General features: G+C 32.2%; 1 protein-coding gene and 1 long non-coding RNA gene across 2 annotated transcripts; one reads left to right on the top strand and one right to left on the bottom strand.

Moving 5' to 3' along the window:
- The first annotated feature begins 20 nt into the window (after positions 1–20).
- LOC105954783 (uncharacterized) lies at positions 21–2,772 on the top strand. The gene is made up of 3 exons (XR_016029487.1): positions 21–155; positions 624–1,265; positions 1,844–2,772. It is a non-coding gene; the product is annotated as an uncharacterized LOC105954783 (long non-coding RNA).
- Positions 2,773–3,730: 958 nt separating this feature from the next.
- Positions 3,731–7,556, bottom strand: LOC105954785 (ent-kaurenoic acid oxidase 1). The gene is made up of 8 exons (XM_012978464.2): positions 7,136–7,556; positions 5,648–6,125; positions 4,983–5,246; positions 4,784–4,873; positions 4,616–4,694; positions 4,361–4,467; positions 4,151–4,272; positions 3,731–4,020 (listed from the first exon to the last, which is right to left on the bottom strand). The coding sequence occupies exons 1-8, from the start codon at positions 7,360–7,362 to the stop codon at positions 3,921–3,923; spliced, it is 1,467 nt and encodes a 488-aa protein (XP_012833918.2). The 5' UTR covers positions 7,363–7,556; the 3' UTR covers positions 3,731–3,920.
- Between the last annotated feature and the right edge of the window lie 3,965 nt (positions 7,557–11,521).

Consider the following 11,521-nt stretch of genomic DNA (forward strand, 5'->3'; position numbering starts at 1 on the left):
TCTTCTCTCTCACCAATCCCAAATTCCGGGGTGTATTTTCTTCACTAATACGAGTTTTATCGATTTTGGTTAATGACCAGTGACATTTTCATCCGGTCTTAACAATCCTTGTTGTCTGCGTCATTTTTTCTCTTTCTCGAAGCTCCAAATTCATGGTAAGTTCCCTTTTCTCGTATTTTGATCAGTATCAACAAATTTCAATGTAGTTATGTTCCTATATAGTCTTGCACGTCGCAATTATGTTTTATATGCTCCTGTTTGTTGTCATGTTGTTTGTGTGTTTGTTATGCGTGGAATTCGATTCTAAAAGATTGGAAGTTTTTTTGCGGTGTTAGGCCTGAATAATCGTTTTTAAATTGCATGATAAGCAGCTGGTTTTTCTGTGTATCTTACAGCGAGCAAACATTTTAACTAACTAGTTCTGAGAATTAGATCAGATTTTCCTTCTGATAACGAGAGTCTGCAAAGAGTACAAAAAAATTATCATTTGTTCTGTTTTGTTAATATTGCCTTCCATATCTTTCTTCTCTGAATTCCTCTTGTATACGATTTTGATTATATGTGACTCTAATGATACATTAGAACTTGTTTTTTTTTTTTTTGTGTCTTTTATGGATGCATAGAAATTCATCACATCAATTTTTCTGGGGTTTTCGAGAATGCTGCACACGTACAGAGGTCAGTAATTTTTCTTCTTATTCTTTATTAATCTTTTGTTGCACTCTTTTGTTTCTTCTCATTGTGATTAAGTGTCAAACTATTTCGGAAAACAGTTTAGCAGGTTTCATAATTTCAACCCTAGATTTCATTCTCACTTACTCATAATGTCTTCAGTCATAATATACAACACTGGCATACACAATATAGAGGAGGTTCGATTACTAAAACATTTGACCAAAACATTTCTTTTCTGGAGGGGCAATGGCCCCTCCAAAGCACGCCTCGGTTACGCGCATGCGCACATTTTTACGAAAATTGTCTATATATGTCTTTAGATTACCGCGCATTAAATTTGACCTTATCTTGTTTCTAACGTCCGCGTCATTCTTATCTGGAACGCGGAAAATCTTATCTCCCCATTAAATGAAAGGAGATCTTTTTGCCTATATATATATTGGTTTTCTACATTGTTCATCTGCAACTTTCATTTTGCTATTTATTCAGTGAGTGAGAATTAGAATAGGTTAAGAGAGTAAGCAATCACTTGTTCTTTACGAGCAGTTGGCCAGAACCTTCCTATCGGAGACTCGTCCCGGAAAGATCTGGTAACTACTTAGGCCGTAGATCTGCTTTTGATAAATTATATTTTATTTTTCCTAATTCTCATTCATTTTCAATTGAACGCATTTTTATTTTGTTTTTGCATCAATTATCAATATAAATATGATTTACTGGTCCTTCGATTCCATAACTATTAGACATAAAATATTACGTTATTTATTTATTTTTTTCGGGAATGGATTTCGTAAAAGTTTTTTCCTCATCTTGAAACGGTTTATGATGTGGTACGAACGCACTTCTTTATGTCAGTACTTGAACCAATTTTCTTATAGATCTGCCGATATTTTTTCTTCTTTTCTTATGGATTGTAACATGTTTATTTCTTTTGGAAGTGATTTTTGTTTTCAATTCCGATTTCTTAAAAAATGGAATCGGAAAAATCAAGCTTCAGTAGTTTATGAATTTCGGAAATCTTGTCACCTTTATGATTTTGAAATAAATTCAGAAAATTTTGAATTGGTTTTGGAAATATTTGATTTAAAAAAAAAGATATAGATAATGTTCCATCTTGTGTATCGATGATGTTTCATCTTGTGTAAGTAATCATGATTTTTATTTTCAGTCGCATTCGTTTTACAGCCAATGGACTGTAAACACTCGAAGAGCAAAGGAGCAAATCAAATGGCACAACCAATAAAAAAAGCCTCGAGTATTCGATTCCAAGTTTGCTTTGGCAGAATCGAGCAACAATACCGATGGATGAAAGAATATCAAGGACAAGAATCCTCAGTCAAATATAACTTACAGATTAGGTTCAAATATGCTGAAGCCGAAGATTCTTTACTGAACTCCGGATATAATACGACAGATATTATATTCATAAGTGCTGGGCATATTCATGGCCAGGGGAATCTTCTGAAGAATATTCCGATAAATATCGAGAAGCTTTCAAGAACATGGGTGAGTTATACAAAGTTATGCTAGAAAGTATCGTGCAGACTCGCCCTTGGTCCGTATTTCTGCTAAGAGAATTCGATCTGCATTTGAATCCTGAAATCGATCATTAAAGAAGGTCGGGTTATGAAAAAAAGGGATCAATTTTTCACGCCTGCGTCAGAATCTTATTTCACGTGGAATGTCCTTAGTGTCCATGAAACGACAAATCGAGGGAAATTCAGATGAACAGAAAACTACTGCTCAGAGACGTACTCAGAAGAAAACGAGAAACTGGATGCTGAAAAATCACACGTGGTGAAGCTGAAAAATGGTCGAATTAGAGGCGATACTGAAGCGTTGAAGTTGAATGGATCCGAGTCTGAGAGGGAGGTGGCAGAAATTCCGAAGAGAGAGAAAATGAATCGGAAAACTTAATGAATTAAATCTACTAATTATCTATGTAAATGCTTGACTGTATTATTTGTAATTATTTTAGTTTTCCTCTATTTTGCATTTCCATTTGTTTCCCTAATTTCAGAAAATCACGTACTCCCACCTTGTAAAAAAACACGTCTTTAGGCGATCGGATAAATGTATGTATTATTAAAATTTGAATCTCATTTGCACAGAAATAACAATTCTGCTAGGCGATTGCGCTTGTTGCTTGTTCTATACTCTGATAAAACGACACTTATATGTACATTACGGAGACTTGTAAATTTGATTGAATGTATAGTTCTTTTATTTATATGTTTATATATTAGCAGAATATGAAATTGCTCCGTAAATTCCTAGTAATTTATCGGAGAAGTTTGGATTACTTTTTTTTCTGAATTTCCTTTTGATGTCTATTTGCAGGTGAAATGGAGACAGTAAATTAAGGAAAATAGCGTACGTTTGTCTTTCTGGCTGAAGAAATTACAACAGCCGAGATTCATAATGCCAATTCAAGAACCGAAGAAAGAATCAAGGTGTTTGGTCCGAAAATTATTCGAATGGGTAAATTACACACACACCCCTGAGGTAAGCTTAAATAACTGTAAGGTCCCTGTGGTATCGATAATTACATTCACCCCCCTGAAAGGTAGTTAAAAACTCTAACGGGATAATGCATTGTATACATTATTCCAATAGGGTTCTAATGGACTATTACTTTTAGCTAGTTGTGGAGATAACATAGAGTTATGGGGAGTTATGGGGTGACCTGGCTCCCCCAATATTTTTTAAATCACCCATAACTCTTAGTTGTCTTCACCACTTCCTGAAACCAATAGTCCATTAGAACCCTATCGGAATAATGTATCCAATGCATTATCCCGTTAGAGTTTTTAACTACCTTTCAGGGGGGTGAATGTAATTATCGATACCACAGGGACCTTACAGTTATTTAAGCTTACCTCAGGGGGGTGTGTGTAATTTACCCTATTCGAATTGCAGGTACGGAAAACCGGTGCTGAATTCATGGGATTCGTTGTTTAATCTGTTTAATATGGAATGTGTTTCTGTCAAGAACACTTAGTTTTATTCCTGCATGCATTTTGAACATCATGGACATGGAAAAGGTAAAGCCCGATTTGTTCGTGCCGAATGGAAAAAGATTGCAGACTGTGTGCGATACGAAATAATAAGTTCAAAAACAAAACTTGCCATTACAAGATGCATAAAAAAAAACCATTTAAAAAAAAAACCATTACTAAATAATGTAGTCTCTTATGTTAATTAAGCTTAATAAAAAGGTGCTGTATTTCTGCTGTCAGCACAGCTTAATTAGCAGAAACCCTTCTGATTCTTCCGAGGCAGTTGTCCTTTGGCCTCGTATGCGGTAAGTACATCAACGGACTAGCCGGATTATGCTGTTCAAGCCTGTCGAATAAAATTAAAAAAAATTATGAAATAATATTTGAAGAAAAAAAAAAAGAATCTTGCAAAGAATCAAGAAAAAACAGAGGGAAGAAATGGATGAAAGTGTAATAAACTAATTATAATAACTCACTCGTAATTGAGAAGAAAATGGTGAAGGAAAATCGAGATTTCGAGCTTTGCAAGATCATTTCCAGGGCACAATCTGCTTCCAGCACCAAAAGGAATGAAATTCCCTGCTTTTGGTGTAAATCCCTACAATCGAAGATTTGCATGATTCTCGTATATATTAAAAATAAAAAATAAAAAAAATAAAAAATAAAAAAATTATATTAAAACTCACATCCCATCTGGAAGGATCAAACTTCATTGGTTCGATATACGTTTCGGGATCGAAGTGCACACTTCTAAACCACACCAAGACTTTCCATCCCTTAGGAATCGTGTAGCCTAAAAAACAAAATGCCGTATTTAATCTCATTAACTCTTTTTCGCTGCTAAATTATCGATTATAATATGTATTGTAAGTCGAACTAACGAAAAATAGAACTTCTAAAATTCGGAAAACGAGGAGTTGAGAATTTGCAAGCTGCAGTACCACAAACATTGACATCTTTCTTCGCCTCTCGAAAAACCATCAGAGAGAATGTGACCACACGAAGAGTTTCATCGATCACCTGCGAAATTATTACATAGCAACGCGTTTTTTTAAACATATATAATTAGTCGTAATAGAAAAATAAAAAAAATAAAACTAAAAACACACCTTAGAAAGATACTCCATTTTACGTATCTCTTTCAAAGTCAAACCTTTTTGATCAGCCGGTCTGTTTCTCACTATCTCCTCTTGCTCAGCCTGTAATTCATAATATTTTATCGAACGTAAAACAATAACTACTAATCAAAATATCAATACTACATATAGATACATATATAAATATATATATATATATATATATATATACCTTAGCTCTTTTGAACACATCGGGATTCTTTTGCAGAAAAACAGCGGCCCACATAGTAGTGTGTCCGGAAGATTCATGGCCGGCATTTAGGTACATAATCAAAACGTCGATTATTTCTTCGTCGGTCAATTTTCGACCGTTTTCATCTTCGGCACTCAAAAGAGAATCCATCATATCTTTCCTTGCGGTCGACGGATTTTTTCTCCTCTCCTCCCTTCGCTTAGTCACCACAGCTTGTAGTACTGCCACAAGATTTTTACGCGCCTGAAATAAAAAAATAAAAAATAAAAAAACTAATATTATTTAAGCATAAAGAAAAAAAGGGTAAACAAAAAACCCATATAATGCAGTATTCTTACAAGTTCTTGTCCTAAAGTTGACAAAATATTTATGAATTTACTATATTTAGTACCCCTATATTATACCAAATTGCTAAAAAAACTCCTCGTGTTATAAATATTAGCAAAGAAAACCCTATGATGCATTTCTTTTAGCACACAATCCCCTAAACGGTGCATTTTTTCACGGGGTATTTTGCTAATAAAATTGAATTAGACTTTGATAATATTTATAACACGGAGGGTTTTGACAATTAAAATAAACTCAAGGGTGCTAAATGCAATAAAAACCCAAAATGTAGTTTTTATTTAAAAAAAAAATCGTACCTTAAGTGCGTTGTAGTAAACGAATCCCGGTATATTAATCGCCATAGCTCGAACTCCGTAATTCAATGCGGTGTACTCCTTCTCGAGGGCCGCACGCACTTCCTCCCCCTCGGTGCTAAGAAAAATATGCATAATTATCTTGAAAGTGAGTTTTCTTAGCTCCGTCAAGAACTCGATTTGCCCCATTTCCGACCATTCTTCGAGGGCAATTACGACATTTTCTTCGATGTATTTCATGTAGACGGTTAATGCTTCGTATCCGTTTACAGGGGCGGCGGTTAATTTCCGTAGCCATTTGTGCTCTTCGTCGTAAATTCCGACAAACGATTTTCTACCGATGAGATTTACCGTGGAGGATGGCCAGCCTGGCCTGAATGCTTCGTCGTCGGTTAGAATTTTCCGACATGCTTCTGCTGACGTGGCAATGATACTAGGATTGCCAAACATGTGCACTTTGTATAGTCCCGTTCGACCGAATCTGCAAAAGAAAAAATCGAAAAAAAAGATCATTAAATTTTATTTTATTTTATTTTAATGCTGCTATAAATTAGATAAAAAGAACAAAATCACCAGTTAAAAATTATAGGTGCACCTAACTTGGTAACATGTGATTTTTAATTTATTTATTTTTCTATATATGTAAGAAGGAATTATTTTTTTAATTTTTTTGGGTATTTCAATATCTAGACAACTAACATGCTTAATTCTTGTTGCTGGGATTAGTTTTCAATTATTTGCATTATTGAGAGAGGAGATTTTAAAGATTTTTTAAGGGAAAAAAAATCGGGCCCTGAGATAAGGTTAAATTACAAAAAAAACCCATCATATTTGGATAATTACAACCAACCTCTCAACTTCGTACTCTCTTATGAAAAAAACACCTCATTCAGTTGCTAAATTTGACACCATAAGGATAGGTGTGTAAAACAATACGTAGATGAGGGGTTCTTTTGTAATTTAACCTTAACTTGGGGGCGTTGTCGTAATTTGCCAAAAGAAAAGGATAACTAATTAGTTGAAACAACAGAAGAAATAGAGGAAAAATACAAAATAAAGAGTGGATGTCACCTGGAAACAAGAAATTTGGTAAGAAAGAGATATTTGATTTAATTTAAATAAATTGAGATTTAGACTGAAATGTCACATCCACCAAAAGCCTGAAAGTGACTCAATTTTATTATTGTTCTTAATAATTAAACACAATTAAAGTACCAAGAAACATTGTAATTGCAGATAATTATTAGCATATTTTTACTACAACATCATAAATAAAAAAATAAAAAAATACTGTTTCCAATAAAAATGGGAAAAGATTCAGTTTTTATTTCAGTTTATTCTTGGAAGATGATCATGCACCCCATTATAACTAATAGCTATATATACCAACAATTGAATAAGCTAGCTACTGCATGAGAGAGAGAGAGAGAGTTTTAGAGAGAGAGAGAGAGAGAGAGAGAGTTTTAGAGAGAGAGAGAGAGAGAGGGAGACCTGTGAATGAAGGAGGAGGTGAAGGAATCAGGATTGGAAGACTTGAAAGCAGAGAGGAAAGACAACATATTACCAATGAGAGGCCAACCCATATCACCTGGTGGTAGATTATACCTTATTTCATCTCCCAATTTTCTCTCATATAACCACTTATTTACACTCTTCACCACCCACCCAATCATCAACAAACCCAACAAACACCCCCCCACCAACAATCCCAAACCCATGATTATTTATATCTTAAACCCAAAAATCAAAAAAAAAAAAACTTTTCAATATTTCAAGAAACTCAAACACACACACATATATATACAGAGAGAGAGAGAGAGAGAGAGAGAAAGGGAGTTTAATGAAAATGAGAGAAGAGAATCGAGGAGGAGGATTTGGTTTCAACAAAAAGAGGAAAAAGTTATAATGGTGTGAAGAGGTGATGGATATTGTTGAGTATATATGGAAAAAAAAGATGTGAGAGGAGAGAGAAAGAAAAGAAATGAAAATTTAAATCTTTGCCGGCTTAATTAGAAACTATTGATTTTTGTGTTGTTGCCTTAAAAGAAAGGATTTTTTTATTTATTTTTAGTAACAAAGCTATCTGCAGCTAATTATATAGGTGAATATACAATTTTGTATAATAGTTTGTGAACTATACGAGAAATATAAACTGTATTAGGTTAGATTAACTGTGTGTGATAAATTCGACTTGGCCACAGTTGATAAGAAAATTCGAATTTCGATCAATTGATACAAAATTCATTTGCTTACGCATTTTTATGTTTGTGTAATTGTTGTTTCTGTCTTTATGCGTCACATACAAAACCCCCACTCAAACTTACTAGACAAGATCAGGTGCAACACAATTGTGTAGCCAATCTCTTTTATTCTCTATTCAATTATTTATATCTTTTTTTCTTTTTAAAAGTTACTGTCATCCTTGAAATAAGATTAAATTACAAAAAATATCATCATATTTGGGTAATTGTCATCCTTGAAATAAGATTAAATTACAAAAAAAATCATCATATTTGGATAATTATAATCACCATTCAACTATAAATCTTCTTACACGTTCACCTCTATGGTGTCAAATTTAACAGAATTTTCAATATTTCGTGAAATGTTCTACTTTTTGTGTAGAAATTCAGTTTCTGATGCACCACAATCTGATATTTACAATCCAAGAGACACATCTTATGATCATCTTGTTTGAAAACGCGGGACTCGAATGGAGTAAAACGGGTACAAACTGGAGAATGTTCCACATATATAATCTAGAAGATTCCACTAAATTTAACATCGTTGTAGACGTGTATAAAGATTCATAATTGATGGGTGGTTGTAATTATCAAAACATGAAGGATTTTTTCGTAATTTGAATTTACCTCGACACGATGAGTGTAATTTACCCAATAAAATAAGATGTAACTATGTAGGTTTGAAATCTAAAACTAAATATGGTAATTTCTTTTTATGTTTTTCGAAATTTTTGAGATATAATCTTTTATGTTGGTTTTTTAAATATTTATATTAAATTTCATAAATATTGTATTTGTAAAAAGTAGATCATATATATATGCATATGATTCATATGTTCATGAATATTTAATTTCAGCAGCGAAAAGGTTTAAAAGCAAATTAAATAGTGTATTAAGGAATTAGGTTCATATGTATGGATTCATATGCTCATGTTTTAAGGAATTAGATTCAAATAAATTATGATGGAGCATTATTCTTAATTCTAATTTTGAGTCGTCTTATTCTAAAGGGGCAATTTGCTATAGGTCCCTCTATATTATAATTTATGTGTGTAAATCCAAGTCAAAATTAATGTTTTAATAAATTAATAATATTTATTATGGCAAAAATACCCTTAATTAAATCAAATCAAATCCTCAAAAATCTCTCTATCAAAACAAATTTCCAAACATATCTCTTAACAGATTAATTCATAATAAAAATATACAATTTATTTTAGGGATAATTAGTGAGAACCCCCCACAACATTAGGATATATTAGGATGGATCTACACCCTTTTTCAATATTAGTGAAACCCCCCTTATGATTTATTTAAATTAATATTAATATAATTATCAAATGTTATACCTATATTACCCCGTAATTGTCAGATGATATAATCACAAACCCTAGCCTCAAAATTTATATTCAACGGCGGTTCTTTTAATCTTTCATATTCTTTCTCTTCTTTCTGGGACTGGAAATTCATGGCGATGGAGGCGACGATGAAGGCGGCGACGAAGGCCACGACACATCTCGACAATGACGAGGAAAGACCCTGCAACCGTTGTTCTCAAATCTCCGGCCAAGTTCAGATCTGGTGCCATTTAAACCCGACGATGCAAAACGCTTGCAGATCTGGTGTCGTTTAATTCCGACAAACCCAACGATGCAAAACGCTTCTCGACCAAGTTCAGATCTGGTGCCGTTTAAATCAAGGAAAAAGTTTATATTTTATTTTTGTTTATTGTGATTTTCTTTATATCAATTTTGCTATGATGTTTTTCAATTTTGTTTATACTTGTTTCCGTTACTTTATAGTTGATTTCGTGTTCTGCTATTTTTAGTTTTTTGTAATTATTGTCGAGAAATGTACAGTAGCTTTACACAATTTATAGTTGTTTTCGATTTTTTGTGTTGATTTACACAATTTATATTTGTTTACCATTTCTTTTATAGCTGATTTCGTTCATTTGTAGTTGTTTTTATTTTCTGTAAATTTGTTATTTGTAAATCACCGTGTTTTATATAGTTGTTTTATAGTTTTCTAATAGTTGATTATGGCGAAAAAAACGAACAGTTGAAAAAATAGTTATTTTGTAATAGTTGTTTTACAATTTATAGTTGTTTTACAATTTATAGTTGTTTTTTATTAAAAAATGGCAAAAAAATAGTTGTTTTGTAATAGTTGTTTTACAATTTATAGTTGTTTTTTTTATTAAAAAATGGCAAAAAATAGTTGTTTTTCTTGAAAAAATGCCAAAAATAACTGAAAATTAAAATTAAGAAAAATAAAATAAAAAAATTGAAATTATAGTCGATTTCAGAAATATTATAGTCGGTTTCAGAATCTTTATAGTTGATTCCGAACAAACAAACGAAAATTAAAAAAAAAATTAATTAAAAAATTAAAAGAAAAATATTTTTTAAAGCTATTATTATTAATTTTTTATTAAAATAATAAAAAAAACCGAAAATTTAAATTTATTTAAATTATATATTAAAAATATTAGAGTTTGCGATTGTAGGGATATCAAATTTTTGAATTTTGTGTGTGTCTTCCAGAAGGCTATTTTCGGGAATCATTAAAATAGTGGGTTTTCCACTAATATTGAAAATATGGCTGGATCCCCCCTTATTAAAAAAACACTAGAGGGGGTTATGGCTAATAGTCCCTTTATTTTACAAACTCATACTCTAAAAACGCCACCGCAGCCCCACCACCGCCTATGATCCGGGAACTGCGACGCCTATGACTCCGCGAACTGCAAATAGCAAACTGAAAATTAGATTTTATATTATTGAATTACAAACAACAAAGTATCTATGATTTCGTCAAATGCAAACAGCAAACTGAAAAAACAAAATCCATAATTTGTATTACTGAATTACAAACAAAAAATTACCTATGACTTCGTCAAATGCAAACAACAAACTGAAGAAAAATATTCAGCAAAACTTGCATTATTGAATTGCAAGCAATAAACTACCTATATGACTTGGCCAAATGCAAACAGCAAACTGAAAAAAAAAATAAAAAAAAAATCAGCATCATTAAAAACATCAACCAAAAAATTGTTTATGGAACAATTTGCAAACAACAAAAACATTAAACAAAATGTTTGTAAAATGTAACTTAAGGCATACCTTGCAAATTGTAAACTAGAGGAATCGAATCTCAACATCAAACAACAAACGAAGTTAAACCAACCTGAAAACAAAAATTGCTAACAACAAAAACGATGGGAAGGTTCTACGTACGGGAGACACAATGTGAATTTTTGCTATGATTTTGATTTCTAATTTTTTTTTTGGGAGGGGATGTTTGTTGTCCTCTTTAATTATTTCACCAAGAAATCATCTCATAATGTAAAAAGATCCTTGGTTTTTCCTTCTCTATAATATTTCTTCATTAAGAAAAGAAAAAGAAAAAGAAAAAGGAAAAAAAAAAAAAGCACGAGACACAGAGAGAGGTGTGAGAACGGAGATGGATGCAGAAGAAGAGATAGATGAGGAATTAAATACATGGGGGATTAACGTGAGATTGGAGAGAGATGATATATAAAATTTGTTTTCTTATTAATTGAGGGTATTTATGTATATATACTAATTATTTTAATTTATTTATATTAATTTATTGGGTTAAAGGACAT

The sequence above is a fragment of the Erythranthe guttata genome, chromosome 2, assembly GCF_056151865.1.
Source record: "Erythranthe guttata isolate IM_541 chromosome 2, IM_541, whole genome shotgun sequence".
Classification (NCBI taxonomy): domain Eukaryota; kingdom Viridiplantae; phylum Streptophyta; class Magnoliopsida; order Lamiales; family Phrymaceae; genus Erythranthe; species Erythranthe guttata.